Source organism: Oncorhynchus nerka, unplaced genomic scaffold (assembly GCF_034236695.1).
Source record: "Oncorhynchus nerka isolate Pitt River unplaced genomic scaffold, Oner_Uvic_2.0 unplaced_scaffold_988, whole genome shotgun sequence".
Lineage (NCBI taxonomy): Eukaryota > Metazoa > Chordata > Actinopteri > Salmoniformes > Salmonidae > Oncorhynchus > Oncorhynchus nerka.
In genome coordinates this window covers 176179-197373 of record NW_027040307.1, presented here as the reverse complement: position 1 = coordinate 197373, position 21195 = coordinate 176179, and the positions used below count along the sequence as shown (strand labels likewise).

The following is a 21195-nucleotide window of genomic DNA, read 5'->3' as shown; positions in this document are numbered from 1 at the left end:
TTCAGAGTCATAGTTAAAAACAGACTGATCCTTCAGAGTCATAGTTAAAAACAGACTGATCCTTCAGAGTCATAGTTAAAACAGACTGATCCTTCAGAGTCAGACTGATTAAAAAACAGACTGATCCTTCAGAGTCAGACTGATCCTTCAGAGTCATAGTTAAAAACAGACTGATCCTTCAGAGTCATAGTTAAAAACAGACTGATCCTTCAGAGTCATAGTTAAAAACAGACTGATCCTCAGAGTCATAGTTAAAAACAGAGATCCTTCATAGTTAAAAACAGACTCCTCATCATAGTTAAAAACAGACTGATCCTTCATCATAGTTAAAAACAGACTGATCCTTCAGAGTCATCAGACTGATCCTTCAGAGTCATAGTTAAAAACAGACTGACTGATAGTTAAAAACAGACTGATCCTTCAGAGTCATAGTTAAAAACAGACTGATCCTTCAGAGTCATAGACTGATCCTCAGAGTCAAAAAAACAGACTGATCCTTCAGAGTCATAGTTAAAAACAGACTGATCCTTCAGAGTCATAGTTAAAAACAGACTGATCCTTCAGAGTCATAGTTAAAAACAGACTGATCCTAGTCATAGTTAAAAACAGACTGATCCTTCAGAGTCATAGTTAAAAACAGACTGATCCTTCAGAGTCATAGTTAAAAACAGACTGATCCTTCAGAGTCATAGTTAAAAACAGACTGATCCTTCAGAGTCAAAACAGTTCAAAAAAAACAGACTGATCCTTCAGAGTCATAGTTAAAAACAGACTGATCCTTCAGGGTAGTCATAGTTAAAAACAGACTGTCCTTCAGAGTCATAAAAAAACAGACTGATCCTTCAGAGTCATAGTTAAAAACAGACTGATCCTCAAGTCATAGTTAAAAACAGACTGATCCTCAGAGTCATAGTTAAAAACAGACTGATCCTTCAGAGTCATAGTTAAAAACAGACTGATCCTTCAGAGTCATAGTTAAAAACAGACTGATCCTTCAGAGTCCGTTCATAGTTAAAAACAGTGATGGAATTTAAGGACTTTGGGCAATGGCCAGCCAAGCTAGTAGACCTCAATTAATACTAGCCTGGTCTAAACAGCACTGTCCCCAGGCTAGTAGAACTCAATTAATACTAGCCTGGTCTAAACAGCACTATCCCCAGGCTAGTAGACCACAATTAATAAAAACAGACTATCCCCAGGCTAGTAGACCTTAATACTAGCCTGGTCTCAACAGTCTATCCCCAGGCTAGTAGACCTCAATTAATACAGCCTGGTCTAAACAGTGGTTAGTAGACCTCAATTAATACTAGCCTGGTCTAAACAGTACTATCCCCAGGTTAGTAGACCACAATTAATACTAGCCTGGTCAACTAGCCTGGTCTAAACAGTACTATCCCCAGGCTAGTAGACCACAATTAATACTAGCCTGGTCTCAACAGCACTATCCCCAGGTTAGTAGACCCACAATTAATACTAGCCTGGTCTCAACAGCACTGTCCCCAGGCTAGTAGAACACAATTAATACTAGCCTGGTCTCAACAGTACTATCCCCAGGCTAGTAGACCTCAATTAATACTAGCCTGGTCTAAACAGTACTATCCCCAGGTTAGTAGACCACAATTAATACTAGCCTGGTCTAAACAGTACTATCCCCAGGTTAGTAGACCCACAATTAATACTAGCCTGGTCTCAACAGCACTGTCCCCAGGCTAGTAGACCACAATTAATACTAGCCTGGTCTCAACAGTACTATCCCCAGGCTAGTAGACCTCAATTAATACTAGCCTGGTCTCAACAGCACTGTCCCCAGGCTAGTAGACCACAATTAATACTAGCCTGGTCTCAACAGCACTGTCCCCAGGCTAGTAGACCTCAATTAATACTAGCCTGGTCTCAACAGCACTGTCCCCAGGTTAGTAGACCACAATTAATACTAGCCTGGTCTCAACAGCACTGTCCCCAGGTTAGTAGACCTCAATTAATACTAGCATGGTCTAAACAGTACTATCCCCAGGTTAGTAGACCACAATTAATACTAGCCTGGTCAACTAGCCTGGTCTAAACAGTACTATCCCCAGGCTAGTAGACCACAATTAATACTAGCCTGGTCTCAACAGCACTGTCCCCAGGCTAGTAGACCACAATCAATACTAGCCTGGTCTCAACAGTACTATCCCCAGGCTAGTAGACCACAATCAATACTAGCCTGGTCTCAACAGTACTATCCCCGGGCTAGTAGACCGCAATTAATACTAGCCTGGTCTCAACAGCACTATCCCCAGGCTAGTAGACCACAATTAATACTAGCCTGGTCTCAACAGTACTATCCCCAGGCTAGTAGACCTCAATTAATACTAGCCTGGTCTCAACAGTACTATCCCCAGGCTAGTAGACCTCAATTAATACTAGCCTGGTCTCAACAGTACTATCCCCAGGCTAGTAGACCGCAATTAATACTAGCCTGGTCAACTAGCCTGGTCTAAACAGTACTATCCCCAGGCTAGTAGACCTCAATTAATACTAGCCTGGTCTAAACAGCACTGTCCCCAGGCTAGTAGACCACAATTAATACTAGCCTGGTCTCAACAGCACTATCCCCAGGCTAGTAGACCACAATTAATACTAGCCTGGTCTAAACAGCACTGTCCCCAGGCTAGTAGACCACAATTAATACTAGCCTGGTCTCAACAGTACTATCCCCAGGCTAGTAGACCACAATTAATACTAGCCTGGTCTCAACAGCACTGTCCCCAGGTTAGTAGACCCACAATTAATACTAGCCTGGTCTCAACAGCACTGTCCCCAGGCTAGTAGACCACAATCAATACTAGCCTGGTCTCAACAGTACTATCCCCAGGCTAGTAGACCTCAATTAATACTAGCCTGGTCTCAACAGTACTATCCCCAGGCTAGTAGACCCACAATTAATACTAGCCTGGTCTCAACAGCACTGTCCCCAGGCTAGTAGACCACAATTAATACTAGCCTGGTCTCAACAGCACTGTCCCCAGGCTAGTAGACCACAATTAATACTAGCCTGGTCTCAACAGCACTGTCCCCAGGCTAGTAGACCACAATTAATACTAGCCTGGTCTAAACAGTACTATCCCCAGGTTAGTAGACCACAATTAATACTAGCCTGGTCTCAACAGCACTGTCCCCAGGCTAGTAGACCACAATTAATACTAGCCTGGTCTCAACAGCACTGTCCCCAGGCTAGTAGACCTCAATTAATACTAGCCTGGTCTCAACAGCACTGTCCCCAGGCTAGTAGACCACAATTAATACTAGCCTGGTCTCAACAGTACTGTCCCCAGGCTAGTAGACTGCCTGGTCTCAACAGTACTATCCCCAGGTTAGTAGACCTCAATTAATACTAGCCTGGTCTCAACAGTACTATCCCCAGGGTAGTAGACCACAATTAATACTAGCCTGGTCTCAACAGTACTATCCCCAGGTTAGTAGACCTCAATTAATACTAGCCTGGTCTCAACAGTACTATCCCCAGGCTAGTAGACCACAATTAATACTAGCCTGGTCTAAACAGTACTATCCCCAGGGTAGTAGACCACAATTAATACTAGCCTGGTCTCAACAGTACTATCCCCAGGTTAGTAGACCTCAATTAATACTAGCCTGGTCTCACAGCACTGTCCCCAGGCTCCCTAGCCTGGTCTCAACAGACTGTCCCCAGGCTAGTAGACCACAATTAATACTAGCCTGGTCTCAACAGCACTGTCCCCAGGCTAGTAGACCACAATTAATACTAGCCTGGTCTCAACAGCACTGTCCCCAGGCTAGTAGACCACAATTAATACTAGCCTGGTCTCAACAGCACTGTCCCCAGGCTAGTAGACCTCAATTAATACTAGCCTGGTCTAAACAGTACTGTCCCCAGGCTAGTAGACCACAATTAATACTAGCCTGGTCTCAACAGCACTGTCCCCAGGCTAGTAGACCACAATTAATACTAGCCTGGTCTCAACAGTACTATCCCCAGGCTAGTAGACCACAATTAATACTAGCCTGGTCTCAACAGTACTATCCCCAGGTTAGTAGACCACAATTAATACTAGCCTGGTCTCAACAGCACTGTCCCCAGGCTAGTAGACCACAATTAATACTAGCCTGGTCTCAACAGCACTATCCCCAGGCTAGTAGACCACAATTAATACTAGCCTGGTCTCAACAGCACTGTCCCCAGGCTAGTAGACCTCAATTAATACTAGCCTGGTCTAAACAGTACTGTCCCCAGGCTAGTAGACCACAATTAATACTAGCCTGGTCTCAACAGCACTGTCCCCAGGCTAGTAGACCACAATTAATACTAGCCTGGTCTCAACAGTACTATCCCCAGGTTAGTAGACCACAATTAATACTAGCCTGGTCTAAACAGCACTGTCCCCAGGCTAGTAGACCACAATTAATACTAGCCTGGTCTCAACAGTACTATCCCCAGGCTAGTAGACCACAATTAATACTAGCCTGGTCTCAACAGCACTGTCCCCAGGTTAGTAGACCCACAATTAATACTAGCCTGGTCTCAACAGCACTGTCCCCAGGCTAGTAGACCACAATCAATACTAGCCTGGTCTCAACAGTACTATCCCCAGGCTAGTAGACCTCAATTAATACTAGCCTGGTCTCAACAGTACTATCCCCAGGCTAGTAGACCCACAATTAATACTAGCCTGGTCTCAACAGCACTGTCCCCAGGCTAGTAGACCACAATTAATACTAGCCTGGTCTCAACAGCACTGTCCCCAGGCTAGTAGACCACAATTAATACTAGCCTGGTCTCAACAGCACTGTCCCCAGGCTAGTAGACCACAATTAATACTAGCCTGGTCTAAACAGTACTATCCCCAGGTTAGTAGACCACAATTAATACTAGCCTGGTCTCAACAGCACTGTCCCCAGGCTAGTAGACCACAATTAATACTAGCCTGGTCTCAACAGCACTGTCCCCAGGCTAGTAGACCTCAATTAATACTAGCCTGGTCTCAACAGCACTGTCCCCAGGCTAGTAGACCACAATTAATACTAGCCTGGTCTCAACAGTACTGTCCCCAGGCTAGTAGACCTCAATTAATACTAGCCTGGTCTCAACAGTACTACCCCAGGTTAGTAGACCTCAATTAATACTAGCCTGGTCTCAACAGTACTATCCCCAGGGTAGTAGACCACAATTAATACTAGCCTGGTCTCAACAGTACTATCCCCAGGTTAGTAGACCTCAATTAATACTAGCCTGGTCTCAACAGTACTATCCCCAGGCTAGTAGACCACAATTAATACTAGCCTGGTCTCAACAGTACTATCCCCAGGCTAGTAGACCACAATTAATACTAGCCTGGTCTCAACAGTACTATCCCCAGGTTAGTAGACCTCAATTAATACTAGCCTGGTCTCAACAGCACTGTCCCCAGGCTAGTAGACCACAATTAATACTAGCCTGGTCTCAACAGCACTGTCCCCAGGCTAGTAGACCACAATTAATACTAGCCTGGTCTCAACAGCACTGTCCCCAGGCTAGTAGACCACAATTAATACTAGCCTGGTCTCAACAGCACTGTCCCCAGGCTAGTAGACCACAATTAATACTAGCCTGGTCTCAACAGCACTGTCCCCAGGCTAGTAGACCACAATTAATACTAGCCTGGTCTAAACAGTACTGTCCCCAGGCTAGTAGACCACAATTAATACTAGCCTGGTCTCAACAGCACTGTCCCCAGGCTAGTAGACCACAATTAATACTAGCCTGGTCTCAACAGTACTATCCCCAGGCTAGTAGACCACAATTAATACTAGCCTGGTCTCAACAGTACTATCCCCAGGTTAGTAGACCACAATTAATACTAGCCTGGTCTCAACAGCACTGTCCCCAGGCTAGTAGACCACAATTAATACTAGCCTGGTCTCAACAGCACTATCCCCAGGCTAGTAGACCTCAATTAATACTAGCCTGGTCTCAACAGCACTGTCCCCAGGCTAGTAGACCACAATTAATACTAGCCTGGTCTCAACAGTACTGTCCCCAGGCTAGTAGACCTCAATTAATACTAGCCTGGTCTCAACAGCACTGTCCCCAGGCTAGTAGACCACAATTAATACTAGCCTGGTCTCAACAGTACTGTCCCCAGGCTAGTAGACCACCTGGTAATACTAGCCTGGTCTCAACAGCACTGTCCCCAGGCTAGTAGACCTCAATTAATACTAGCCTGGTCTAAACAGCACTATCCCCAAGCTAGTAGACCTCAATTAATACTAGCCTGGTCTAAACAGCACTATCCCCAGGTTAGTAGACCTCAATTAATACTAGCCTGGTCTCAACAGTACTATCCCCAGGCTAGTAGACCACAATTAATACTAGCCTGGTCTCAACAGCACTGTCCCCAGGCTAGTAGACCTCAATTAATACTAGCCTGGTCTCAACAGTACTATCCCCAGGCTAGTAGACCTCAATTAATACTAGCCTGGTCTCAACAGTACTATCCCCAGGTTAGTAGACCTCAATTAATACTAGCCTGGTCTCAACAGTAAAGAGAGAACATTGAAAAACAGTTCATAGTTAAAAGCTTGGTTTGTTTAATGCCAGAATCATTATTTTACATTTTAAACAATTCAAAATGGTTTTGCACTTCTTTTTTTTTTTTTTACAATTTTTTTTTTTTTTTTTTTTTACAATATGTACCACATGTATGTCTGCATCATACAACAGCAGAACCTAGTTGTCATAATGTATATACACTGTAGATAAGAGGACTTGGGGTTAAAGGTTAGAGAGAGGAGACAGGAAGAGCTATTGGGGTGGAGGCTTTATAAAACAAAACACAAATACACATGAATCCAGTCAGGATTGTGCTCAACGAACACACACACACACACGCAGCCACACACACAGCCACACACACACACACGCAGCCACACACACACACACAGCCACACACACAGCCACACACACGTGCTGGCAGACACACACCCCAGAACTTCCCGCTGTGCCAGAGATAGCAGCTTCCTCAAAAGGCAAAGACAAGTCACACACACACTTAGTGGCAGTTCTGTCCAACACACACACTTAGTGGCAGTTCTGTCCAACACACACACATCGAGAGGAGGGAGACAAGAGCCACAGTCGCTTGAGAGGTGAGGGGCTACTATACAGGAAGGCTTCTAGGCCTCAGGACCCCAACACACCTCTAGTAACAGGAGGGGGAGGGGCTACTATACAGGAAGGCTTCTAGGCCTCAGGACCCCAACACACCTCTAGTAACCAGGAGGGGGGGGCTACTATACAGGAAGGCTTCTAGGCCTCAGGACCCCAACACACCTCTAGTAACAGGAGGGGGGAGGGGCTACTATACAGGAAGGCTTCTAGGCCTCAGGACCCCAACACACCTCTAGTAACAGGAGGGGGGAGGGGCTACTATACAGGAAGGCTTCTAGGCCTCAGGACCCCAACACACCTCTAGTAACAGGAGGGGGGGGGCTACTATACAGGAAGGCTTCTAGGCCTCTAGGCCTCAGGACCCCAACACACCTCTAGTAACAGGAGGGGGAGGGGCTACTATACAGGAAGGCTTCTAGGCCTCAGGACCCCAACACACCTCTAGTAACAGGAGGGGGGAGGGGCCACTATACAGGAAGGCTTCTAGGCCTCAGGACCCCAACACACCTCTAGTAACAGGAGGGGGGAGGGGCTACTATACAGGAAGGCTTCTAGGCCTCAGGACCCCAACACACCTCTAGTAACAGGAGGGGCTACTATACAGGGCTACTATACAGGAAGGCTTCTAGGCCTCAGGACCCCAACACACCTCTAGTAACAGGGGGGGGGGGGGGCAGGTTTGTCCCATTTCCCCACCTAGCCCACCACTCAGAACACATGGCCAACACTGTTTCATCCCAGAGGTCTAGACAGGCTGCTGGTGAGCTACCAGTCTGTTTGTGCCATCATTCCAAGTCGTTGTCATGCCAACCACGAGGAAAGGAGAGAACACAGGAAGGAGGGATGACGGAGAGGGAGGGAGGGGGATAAGTGGCTTTTTAATCATTTACATTTATCTCTCTTTTTTTTTTTTTAAACAGAGGGGGAGGTGCCAGGTTGGGAGGGTTTGATTGGCCGGCCTGGTGGACGAGTCATCATCCAATCAGCTCGGGCCGCGATAGCAAAGTAGAAATATCTAGTGTGCATGGCGTGTGTAATTTGTGTGTGTGTGTGAAACGTGCCTTGAGCGTGTGTGTGTGTGTGTGTGTGTGTGTGAGCGTGTGTCGTCGATGTGCGTGTGTGATATCCGGGGACACTCAGAGCATCCGGTTGCGTTTATGGGTGGGCGAGTCTGTGATGACGTCACTGCACTGGGCAGACGCCCTCTTCCTATTGGCTGCAGCGGTTGCCGCGGCGTTCTCCAAATGGAGCGCCATCTCCTCGGCGATGAAGGTGTTCAGGTCGACGTCGTGGAGACCGTTCCTACGGTTACGACCCGGCTGCGGAGTGACGGGGCTGTCGCGTGTTAGGTGCGTCGGAGAGCCAGGGGCACCGGAACGAACGGATATACTGGCCATCGCCCCACTCAGGCCTGGAGGGGAATTACAACAATATTAGTATCAGTAATATCAGTAAACAGGTGTGACAGAGACACTCAGGCCTGGAGGGGAATTACAACAATATTAGTAATATCAGTAAACAGGTGTGACAGAGACACTCAGGCCTGGAGGGGAATTACAACACAGGTGTCAGTTAAAAAAAAAAATCAAGCAGTGTCTCTGCCACATCTACCCAGACACCAAAAGATTAGAGAGAGAGAGGGGGGTAGAATCCAAATGGAATGTAATTAAACAGTTCCGTGGTTGCCATGGACATTGTTTTAAGCATATATTTTTTAAATGACGTCTTGACTGTTCTGGGCTAATGGCCAGTCAGTCAGTGTTTGGCTAGGTAGTTAGCTAGCTGGACTAATGGCCAGTCAGTCAGGGTTTGGCTAGGTAGCTAGCTAGCTGGACTAATGGCCAGTCAGTCAGGGTTTGGCTAGGTAGCTAGCTAGCTGGACTAATGGCCAGTCAGTCAGGGTTTGGCTAGGTAGTTAGCTAGCTGGACTAATGGCCAGTCAGTCAGGGTTTGGCTAGGTAGTTAGCTAGCTGGACTAATGGCCAGTCAGTCAGGGTTTGGCTAGGTAGTTAGCTAGCTGGACTGATGGCCAGTCAGTCAGGGTTTGGTTTGGCTAGGTAGCTAGCTGGACTGATGGCCAGTCAGTCAGGGTTTGGCTAGGTAGCTAGCTGGGCTAATGGCCAGTCAGTCAGGGTTTGGCTTGGCTAGGTAGCTAGCTGGGCTAATAGCAAGCAAGTTTGTTTGTCTTGGCTAGGTAGTTAGCTAGCTGGACTAATGGCCAGTCAGTCAGTGTTTGGCTAGGTAGCTAGCTAGCTGGACTAATGGCCAGTCAGTCAGTGTTTGGCTAGGTAGCTAGCTGGACTAATGGCCAGTCAGTCAGGGTTTGGCTAGGTAGCTAGCTGGGCTAATGGCCAGCCAGTTCGTTTGTCTTGACTAGGTAGTTAGCTGGACTAACGGCAAGCCAGTTTGTTTGTCTTGGCAAGGTAGTTCGCTGGCTATGCGGTCGTTTGAATGATTCATCGATACAGCCCTGGTTCCATGGACGATATGGACTGTGGTGGGAGGAGTTGAGAGGCCTCATAAGAGACTGTTCCTGACTAATGCAGAGGTTCAGCCGCCTAAACTGTGCAGTGTGTGCGTCTGTCTCACCGTGCAGTGTGTGTCTCACCGTGCAGTGTGTGTCTCACCGTGCAGTGTGTGTGCGTCTGTCTCACCGTGCAGTGTGTGTGCGTCTGTCTCACCGTGCAGTGTGTGTCTCACCGTGCAGTGTGTGTCTCGCCGTGCAGTGTGTGCGTCTGTCTCGCCGTGCAGTGTGTGTGCATCTGTCTCACCGTGCAGTGTGTGTGTCTGTGTGTCTGTCTCACCGTGCAGTGTGTGTGCGTCTGTCTCACCGTGCAGTGTGTGTGCGTCTGTCTCACCGTGCAGTGTGTGTGCGTCTGTCTCACCGTGCAGTGTGTGTGCGTCTGTCTCACCGTGCAGTGTGTGTGTGTCTCACCGTGCAGTGTGTGTGCTGTCTCACCGTGCAGTGTGTGTGCGTCTGTCTCACCGTGCAGTGTGTGTGCGTCTGTCTCACCGTGCAGTGTGTGTCTGTCTCACCGTGCTGTGTGTGCTCTCACCGTGCAGTGTGTGTGCGTCTGTCTCACCGTGCAGTGTGTGTGCGTCTGTCTCACCGTGCAGTGTGTGTGCGTCTGTCTCACCGTGCAGTGTGTGTGCGTCTGTCTCACCGTGCAGTGTGTGTGCGTCTGTCTCACCGTGCAGTGTGTGTGCGTCTGTCTCAGTGTGTGTGTGCGTCTGTCTCACCGTGCAGTGTGTGTGCGCTGTCTCACCGTGTGTGTGCACTCACCATGCAGTGCGATGGCCTCTCTGAAGGGCTGCAGGTCAGCCTCGACAGACGACCCGCTCTCCGTGGACGGCGGCCTGCCGGGTGACATCACAGAGAGGGCGTGGCCGTGTTTAGGTGTTTGTGCGTCGCGACGGGGGTTGCGTGGGGGCGGGGCCTTGCCACACAAAAAGCTGATGAGGTCCTCCCTCCTGATGTTTCTCCTCCTCTTCTTCACCCAGGCCAGCATGTCTTTGTTACGACGCTGGTACGCGCGCTGGACCCCCAACTCATAGCTCCGCTGGTGGGACTCTAGTGACTCTGTGAGGGGGGAGAAGAGAGGGAGAGAGAGGGTGAGAGGTTGGATTGGGGGGGGGGCAGGTTTCACCAGTTTACCAGTGAGAAACAAGCTGTGTGTTACAGACTGAAGACCAGTCAGTCAGTAGCAGTGTCCATAGCAGACGAGCAGCAACACAGAAGAGATAAATCAAGTCATTTACCACATTAACATTACAGGTAGAATTAGTCTCCAAGACTTACTGTGGTAATAGCAGGTAGAAGTAATAACAGGTAGCATTAATAGCAGGTAGAAGTAATAACAGGTAGATTTAATAACAGGTAGAATTAATAACAGGTAGAATTAATAACAGGTAGAATTAATAACAGGTAGATTTAATAACAGGTAGAAGTAATAACAGGTAGATTTAATAACAGGTAGATTTAATAACAGGTAGATTTAATAACAGGTAGATTTAATAACAGGTAGATTTAATAACAGGTAGAATTAGTCTCCAAGATGTTTACATAATGACTTACCGCACTAATAGCAGGTAAAATTAATCTCCAAGACATTTACATAGACTTACTGTGCTAATAGCAGGTAGAATTAATAGCAGGTAGCACTTAATAGCAGGTAGCACTAATAGCAGGTAGCACTAATAGCAGGTAGAATTAGTCTTCAAGACATTTACATAATGATTTACTGTGGTAATAGCAGGTAGCATTGATAGCAGGTTGCATTAATAGCAGGTAGCATTAATAGCAGGTAGCATTAATAGCAGGTAGCATTGGTCTCCAAGACATTTCCAAAACGACTTACTGCACTAATAGCAGGTAGCATTAATAGCAGGTAGCATTGATAGCAGGTAGCATTGATAGCAGGTAGCATTGATAGCAGGTAGCATTAGTCTCCAAGACATTTCCAAAACGACTTACTGCACTAATAGCAGGTAGCATTAATATCAGGTAGCATTAATATCAGGTAGCATTAATAGCTGGTAGCATTAGTCTCCAAGACATTTACATAATGACTTACTGCACTAATAGCAGGTAGCATTAATAGCAGGTAGCATTAATAGCAGGTAGCATTAATAGCAGGTAGCATTAGTCTCCAAGACATTTCCATATTGACTTACTGCACTAATAGCTGGTAGCATTAGTCTCCAAGACGTTTACATAATGACTTACTGCACTAATAGCTGGTAGCATTAATAGCAGGTAGCATTAATAGCAGGTAGCATTAATAGCAGGTAGCATTAATAGCAGGTAGCATTAGTCTCCAAGACATTTCCATATTGACTTACTGCACTAATAGCAGGTAGAATTAATAGCAGGTAGAATTAATAGCAGGTAGCATTAATAGCAGGTAGCATTAGTCTCCAAGACATTTCCATATTGACTTACTGCACTAATAGCATTGAAACTGAGTTCAATAGAAACAACCCCCCCCTCCCCCACCCACATACTGCACTAATAACAGGTAGAATTAATAGCAGGTAGAATTAATAGCAGGTAGCATTAATAGCAGGTAGCATTAATAGCAGGTAGCATTAATCTCCAAGACATTTCCATATAGACTTACTGCACTAATAGCTGGTAGCATTAATCTCCAAGACATTTCCATATTGACTTACTGCACTAATAGCATTGAAACTGAGCTCAATAGAAACACACCCCCCCCCCCTCATACAGGGTTGTATTTAACAGTGCACAACGTAGAAAGCATCTTGCAACGGAAAACAAAAACAAGCATTTTCTATTGGACAGGTTCCCCACATCGGAACGTTCTCTTCCATTTCCTCCTTAGTGAACAGGACCCTGGTGGTCTAGCTACAGCACGGAGTATGGGTGTGTGGCTAGGGAAGAGAGGAGGGGAGGGGAAGGGTTAGGTGGTAGACTGTGTTGTCGTTCATCCTAGTGTCCCCCCCCCCCCAGGGAAACCCTAGCCTGGTAAAAACACAGACACTCAGTGTGTCACACAGCCACAAGACAAAAACACACAATAAAACAAGTTAAACTCAGCATTTTAGTTACCTTTGTATAGGTTGGTGACGGCAGTAGCTGCGTTCTGGAAGGGAACCCAGAGAGACAGACCCTGCTGTTGACAAACTCTGTCTGAAAACACACACACAAAATGTTAACAACCAGAGCAACTTGACATTCACAAAACCAATACATGCCATTAATTCCATGCTTGTGTCTAACATACGACATCGTCTGGCAAAGACTGCGACTTTTTTTCCCCAGGCCCGTATAACTTTGAATAGACAACTTTCTCTACTTTGACCCTTCAACTTGGCTAAGCAACGCCATTTTGTCTGACTGAGCTGCATCAGTCACTGTGTTTATATGCCTTAAGACCAAACCTATGGCAAAGAAACCAAGCGACAGTTATCTAGTTAGCTGAACACTGGCTTGGGCCCAAAAAAAAACGAGCAAAACTAATCTAGTTATCACGGCATAGTGGTTGTTTCACTAGAGACGTGGGTGTAGAATACACCCTCAATATTGTGATAAACTAGTAGAATAACAACTATACACTAAGTCGGATAGATAACATTAGTCATAACCCAATCGCCATTTTGTCCTAGTAACGCATTGATCAGCGTTATAATAATTCACCTCGTCGTTTTTACATTGATTGACCAGACAAGGTGAATGGTCAAGTGTTGTGAATGTGCCAAGAGGACCGAGTGTCAGACAAAAACAGAAACAGCTTGGTGGTGGTTAATAATAATAATAATTTTAAAAAAATAGTTATTTTCAACACAACTCCTCCCTGCGCTTCGCCATTTTGTTCTGCGTTACGGTCAGACTGCAAAGTTAACTCGAGACAAAAAATTGTCAAAACTCGACATTAATACATTTTATTTTGGAAAGGATTAAACAAAGAAATGCAAATCAAATCACTTGAACGATGTAAAGAGGTCAAAATATAATATATCTATGATATCTTTAGTTAGTTTCCGAGCTACAGCTACAGTACTGTTCCTGGACCTGACAACTAGACAACTCAGCAGGGGGGTTAAAGATGACAATCTGTACATTATTCTTAGACAATGTTAGTTAGCAATGTAGCTAATATATAAAACTAATAGACTACAAGTAGGGTCTAAAATGGTTGCCAAACAAAACAAAAACAGCAAACTAGATCGCCTTGATGTCCTTTGTTTGCCTTGCCACTCGACTCTATCTGATAGCTTTTCTAATGCTAATTGTCAGCTATCTTAATGAGCTAATACTAGTTGTTAATGAAGTATTATTCCGGACCTTTGTATAGTTGTGCGACCGCAGTGGCTGAATTTTGGAAAAGATGCCATAGTTTCTGCTGACTTTGCTCCGACTCGTCGTCGCTCGGCTCCTGTCGCTCCGCTTCGGCCAAACACTGCCGCTCCCATTTGGAGAACCAATGTTCGGGACCGTGCTCCTGGATCTCCGCTTCGCCCTCCTTCTCCTTCTTCTCCTCCATAATAAATCGCAATTAAGCGTCTATTACGTTACGGTTTATTATATGTGGGTACCCCCCCCCCACCCTCCCTCCCTCCCCTCCCGTTTTTTGTAAACTTCCTTATATATGTGAATACTAATCGGATGGATTGGTAACTAGCCGTAGAAACGCTAAAAAAAAAATAATTTTTAAAAGCCCAGCTGTTGTTGAAGTTAGATCCGCATTGTGAAAACATCGGGTGTCTAAACGCTGGTCGGCCCGGTACTAAACAAACTGAAGGAGTCGTCGACTGAGAGAATCTCTTTAAAAAAAACACATGTCAACGTGCTTGTTAACTGAAACCCCGCCTTTTTTCTCACCAAGCTTAAAAACGATTGGCCTGCAGTGGTTGCTTAGGGCGTGGTTCTGCGAATTATTCTCAAGTCTTCATTGGATGTCAAAGGGAAGAGATACGTCATAGAACAACAATGTTGATCCCGCCCCCCTCCTCCTTTGACTGTCAAACGGTGTCTGTCCAGAGGGAGCCGTGTTATCAGGTTCCTTGTGGATGGCCTTACCCCATGCAAGTTGACGTTTAACACGGTTAAGGTTATGCTCAGGGTTGTTAGGGTTTAGTGTATGGACGTCCCAAAGATCTCGAATAACTATCCGCGCGGATGGAAGTTTACAAACTATATTATTTAGCCTCAAATTCTGGCCTACAGTCAGAAAGTAGCCCAATAATTAAAAAATGTCATTTATTTAAATGACCCCCTTTAGTAGACCAGCCAACCTGGACAAAGTGATTTCTTTTTTTGTTTTCTTGTTACAGCTTGTCATCCATGCTAGATCAAACAGTAATGCTAGATCCATAAAGTTAGGCCGGATAACAGCTTACATTTAGATTTTTAAGGCATTTTTAAAAGGGGTTTCAAATGTCAAATCTGGTTAAAATGGCCATATTTTTTTTATAGATTTTAAAAATGTAACTAGGCAAGTCAGTTAAGAACAAATTCTTATTTACAATGACAGCCTAGGAACTGCCCTGTTCAGGGGCAGAATGACAGATTTTTACCTTGTCAGCTCGGGGATTCAATCTATCAACATTTCGGTTACTGGCCCAACACTCTAACCACTAGGCTACCTGCCTCCTCTACACTCTAACCACTAGGCTACCTGCCTCCTCTACACTCTAACCACTAGGCTACCTGCCTCCTCTACACTCTAACCACTAGGCTACCTGCCGTCCCTACACTCTAACCACTAGGCTACCCTGCCTCCTCTACACTCTAACCACTAGGCTACCTGCCTCCTCTACACTCTAACCACTAGGCTACCTGCCTCCTCTACACTCTAACCACTAGTCTACCTGCCTCCTCTACACTCTAACCACTAGGCTACCTGCCTCCTCTACACTCTAACCACTAGGCTACCTGCCACGCCGCCATATTGGAAATAGTCATCAGGAACTCGTATATATATATATATATATAAAGTACCAGTCAAAAGTTTGGACCTACTCATTCAAAGGTTTGTCTTTATTTTTACATTTTTTAAATATTTAGTAACCAAAAAAAGTGTTGAAACAAATCTAAATACATTTATAATTTAGATTCTTCAAAGTCGCCATCTTTTGCCTTGATGACAGCTTTGCACGGTCTTAGCATGTATATAAATATGTATATATATGTAACGGATGTGAAACGGATGTGACGTCACTTGCTCTGACACCTTGAAGTAGTGGTTCCCCTTGCTCTGCAAGGGCCGCAGCTTTTGTGGAGCGATGGGTAACGATGCTTCGTGAGTGACTGATGTTAATGTGTGCAGAGGGTCCCTGGTTCGCGCCCGGGTATGGGCGAGGGGACGGTCTAAAGTTATACTGTTACACATACAGTGGGGCAAAAAAGTATTTAGTCAGCCACCAATTGTGCAAGTTCTCCCACTTAAAAATATGAGAGAGGCCTGTAATTTTCATCATAGGTACACTTCAACTATGGCAAACAAAATGAGAAAATAGAAAAAAAAATCCAGAAAATCACATTGTAGGATTTTTAATGAATTTATTTGCAAATTATGGTGGAAAATAAGTATTTGGTCAATAACAAAAGTTGAACTCAATACTTGGTTATATACCCTTTGTTGCCAATGACAGAGGTCAAACATCTACTACTGTTCAATCTCAGACACTGACCACACTTTAGCTAGTTAGCATAACTGTATGAAAGGGTAAATTAATGCATCCATCCCATAGTCTAAGTGTTATAGACTTTAGCTAGCTAGTTAGCATAACAACTGTATGAAAGGGTAAATTAATGCATCCATCCCATAGTCTTAGCGTTATAGACTTTAGCTAGCTAGTTAGCATTTTAACTGTATGAAAGGGTAAATTAATGCATCCATCCCATAGTCTAAGTGTTTTAGACTTTAGCTAGCTAGTTAGCATTTTAACTGTATGAAAGGGTAAATTAATGCATCCATCCCATAGTCTAAGCGTTATAGACTTTAGTTAGTTAGTTAGCATAACAACTGTATGAAAGGGTAAATTAATGCATCCATCCCATAGTCTAAGTGTTATAGACTTTAGCTAGCTAGTTAGCATTTGAACTGTATGAAAGGGTAAATTAATGCATCCATCCCATAGTCTAAGCGTTATAGACTTTAGCTAGTTAGCATAACAACTGTATGAAAGGGTAAATTAATGCATCCATCCCATAGTCTAAGCGTTTTAGACTTTAGCTAGCTAGTTAGCATAACAACTGTATGAAAGGGTAAATGAATGCATCCATCCCATAGTCTAAGTGTTATAGACTTTAGCTAGTTAGCAGAGCAGTAGATGAAAACATAACGTTGTATTCCTTAGCCTAGATAGCTGTTTGTACAGTATGTTGACTTGTGTGTCTACTTCAGACCTCATCGATTTGATCAAGGATAAGCATAAGAGCCTTGAAAAGGAGAGAAGACCACTATCAGTCTGGCCATGTGGAGAAGACCACTATCAGACTGGCCATGTGGAGAAGATTACACCTGTGTAATGATCGTGCTGTTATTGTCCCCAGCGGAAGGTGCACCTGTGTAATGATCATGCTGTTATTGTCCCCAGCGGAAGGTGCACCTGTGTAATGATCATGTTATTATCCCCAGCGGAAGGTGCACCTGTGTAATGATCATGCTGTTATTGTCCCCAGTGGAAGGTGCACCTGTGTAATGATCATGCTGTTATTGTCCCCAGCGGAAGGTGCACCTGTGTAATGATCGTGCTGTTATTGTCCCCAGCGGAAGGTGCACCTGTGTAATGATCATGCTGTTATTGTTCCCAGCGGAAGGTGCACCGGTGTAATGATCATGCTGTTATTGTCCCCAGCGGAAGGTGCACCTGTGTAATGATCGTGCTGTTAGTCCCCAGCGGAAGGTGCACCTGTGTAATGATCATGCTGTTTAATCAGTTTATTGATATACCACACCTGTCAGATGGATGGATTATCTTGACAAATGAGAAATACTCACTAACAGGTGATGGAAACAAATTTGTGCACAATTTTCTTTAGAGAAATATGGAACATTTCTGGAATATAATATTTTTTTTCAGCTCATGAAACATTGGACCAACACTTTACATATTTTCTGTTCAGTATAGTTTTCATGACAAGAGACAAAATCTTCAAAAGGCACAGTATTTATTTATTCTGAGTGGTACATGCCCTCACACAGTCTGGATCTGTAGGCTCCTTCCCACTATTATGCTTGATATGTCAAGTGGTAAAATCCAAAGTTATTAATTAAAAGTTTATGCGAAAAAAAACTGTCTATAAAGTGGGGGACAGATGACAAAGAGGGAGGGGCATCAAGGAATTCAAAATGGCTACAGGGATGGATGTGCAAGAGTCAGGGCTTTGTGGTCACAGGGTCTGGGATCCTGGGTGCCCCTCACCGGACGGTCTGGGATCCTGGGTGCCCCTCACCAGACGGTCTGGGATCCTGGGTGCCCCTCACCAGACGGTCTGGGTGCCTCACCAGACGGTCTGGGATCCTGGGTGCCCCTCACCAGACGGTCTGGGTGCCTCACCGGACGTTCTGGGATCCTGGGTGCCCCTCACCAGACGGTCTGGGATCCTGGGTGCCCCTCACCAGACGGTCTGGGATCCTGGGTGCCCCTCACCAGACGGTCTGGGATCCTGGGTGCCCCTCACCAGACGGTCTGGGATCCTGGGTGCCCCTCACCAGACGGTCTGGGATCCTGGGTGCCCCTCACCAGACGGTCTGGGATCCTGGGTGCCCCTCACCAGACGGTCTGGGATCCTGGGTGCCTCACCAGATGGTCTGGGATCCTGGGTGCCTCACCGGATGGTCTGGGATCCTGGGTGCCTCACCGGACGGTCTGGGATCCTGGGTGCCTCACCGGACGGTCTGGGATCCTGGGTGCCTCACCGGACGGTCTGGGATCCTGGGTGCCTCACCGGACGGTCTGGGATCCTGGGTGCCTCACCGGACGGTCTGGGATCCTGGGTGCCTCACCGGATGGTCTGGTGGTGGAGGTCAAGTGTTCCTATGGTGCCTAAAAGGGACCTGACCATTGAAGAGGAAGTGAGGTCGAAGGATTTCTATATCCAAGCGGAGGGAGGGTCTTACTGCCTCTGTGAAGACCATCCTTCCTGGCACCAGGTCCAAGTCCAAGGTCAGTTCCACATCACTGGAAGGGACACCTGCTTCTTCGTTATCGTGGACCACCACAGCCTCCCGTCCAGCGCGACGACCTCTGGCACACTCATATTGCTGGACTAGAGAAGTGTTTCAAGGACCACATGCTCCCAAAGACAGCACTGCAACAGTGAACTGTAAATATCTTTTAAATAGGTTTTACAACAGTGAGCATCTGTAAATATCTTGTAAATAGGTTTTACAACAGTGAGCATCTGTAAATATCTTATAAATAGGTCTTACAACAGTGAGCATCTGTAAATATCTTATAAATAGGTCTTACAATAGTGAACATCTGTAAATATCTTGTAAATAGGTTTTACAACAGTGAACATCTGTAAATATCTTGTAAATAGGTTTTACAACAGTGAGCATCTGTAAATATCTTGTAAATAGGTTTTACAACAGTAAACTGTAAATATCTTGTAAATAGGTTTTACAACAGTGAACATCTGTAAATATATTGTAAATAGGTTTTACAACAGTAAACATCTTGTAAATAGGTTTTACAACAGTAAACATCTTGTAAATAGGTTTTACAACAGTAAACATCTTGTAAATAGGTTTTACAACAGTGAACTGTAAATATCTTGTAAATAGTTTTTACAACAGTGAGCATCTGTAAATATCTTGTAAATAGGTTTTACAACAGTGAACTGTAAATATCTTGTAAATAGTTTTTACAACAGTGAGCATCTGTAAATATCTTGTAAATAGGTTTTACAACAGTGAAATGTAAATTTATTGTAAATAGGTTTTACAACAGTAAACATCTTGTAAATAGTTTTTACAACAGTGAACTGTAAATATCTTGTAAATAGGTTTTACAACAGTGAACTGTAAACATCTTGTAAATAGTTTTTACAACAGTGAACTGTAAATATCTTGTAAATAGGTTTTACAACAGTGAACTGTAAATATCTTGTAAATAGTTTTTACAACAGTGAAATGTAAATTTCTTGTAAATGGTTTTTAAACACTGTCACTGGATCATCGTTCTCGTCACGGGCCTCGTCCTCCTGTCAGGACCTGCTTTCAGGGAGGAAAGAAGGTCCAAAAATATTCCACATAGTTCATACACTAGACTCCCAGAATCATGTATATTACACACACACTAGACTCCCAGAATCATTTATATTACACACACTAGACTCCCAGAATCATGTATATTAAACACACTAGACTCCCAGAATAATGATATATTACACACACTAGACTCCCAGAATAATGTATATTAAACACACTAGACTCCCAGAATAATTTATATTACCCACTAGACTCCCAGAATAATTCATATTACACACACTAGATTCCCAGAATCATTTATATTACCCACACTAGACTCCCAGAATAATTTATATTACCCACACTAGACTCCCAGAATAATTTATATTACCCACACTAGACTCCCAGAATAATTTATATTACCCACTAGACTCCCAGAATAATTCATATTACACACACTAGATTCCCAGAATCATTTATATTACCCACACTAGACTCCCAGAATAATTTATATTACCCACACTAGACTCCCAGAATAATTTATATTACCCACACTAGACTCCCAGAATAATTTATATTACCCACTAGACTCCCAGAATAATTTATATTACCCACTAGACTCCCAGAATAATTTATATTACACCCACTAGACTCCCAGAATAATTTATATTAGACACACTAGACTCCCAGAATAATTATATATTAAACACACTAGACTCCCAGAATAATTTATATTACCCACACTAGACTCCCAGAATAATTTATATTACCCACACTAGACTCCCAGAATCATTTATATTACACACACTAGACTCCCAGAATAATTATATATTACACACACTAGACTCCCAGAATAATTTATATTACACACACTAGACTCCCAGAATAATTATATATTACACACACTAGACTCCCAGAATAATTTACATTACCCACACTAGACTCCCAGAATAATTTATTTAATAATTTAAATAAAGATTTTTTTTTTTTTTTATTTTTAAATAATTTACAAGGTACCTAACTTACTAGCCAACCATGGTACCTAACTAACTAGCCAACCATGGTACCTAACTAACTAGCCAACCAAGGTACCTAACTTACTAGCCAACCATGGTACCTAACTAACTAGCCAACCAAGGTACCTAACTAACTAGTCAACCAAGGTACCTAACTAACTAGCCAACCATGGTACCTAACTAACTAGCCAACCATGGTACCTAACTAACTAGCCAACCTTAGCTAATGTAGCCAACTAGCCAACCAAGGTACCTAACTTACTAGCCAACCAAGGTAAATAACTAACTAGCCAACCAAGGTACCTAACTTACTAGCCAACCAAGGTACCTAACTTACTAGCCAACC

General features: G+C 44.4%; 1 protein-coding gene and 1 long non-coding RNA gene across 2 annotated transcripts; both read right to left on the bottom strand.

Moving 5' to 3' along the window:
* Positions 1–6564: 6564 nt before the first annotated feature.
* Positions 6565–7755, bottom strand: LOC135570313 (uncharacterized). Its single transcript, XR_010463514.1, has 2 exons — positions 7541–7755; positions 6565–7466 (listed from the first exon to the last, which is right to left on the bottom strand). It is a non-coding gene; the product is annotated as an uncharacterized LOC135570313 (long non-coding RNA).
* Positions 7756–7777: 22 nt separating this feature from the next.
* On the bottom strand, positions 7778–14467 carry LOC135570312 (HUWE1-associated protein modifying stress responses-like). The gene is made up of 4 exons (XM_065016439.1): positions 13977–14467; positions 12741–12821; positions 10452–10748; positions 7778–8579 (listed from the first exon to the last, which is right to left on the bottom strand). The coding sequence occupies exons 1-4, from the start codon at positions 14173–14175 to the stop codon at positions 8305–8307; spliced, it is 852 nt and encodes a 283-aa protein (XP_064872511.1). The 5' UTR covers positions 14176–14467; the 3' UTR covers positions 7778–8304.
* Between the last annotated feature and the right edge of the window lie 6728 nt (positions 14468–21195).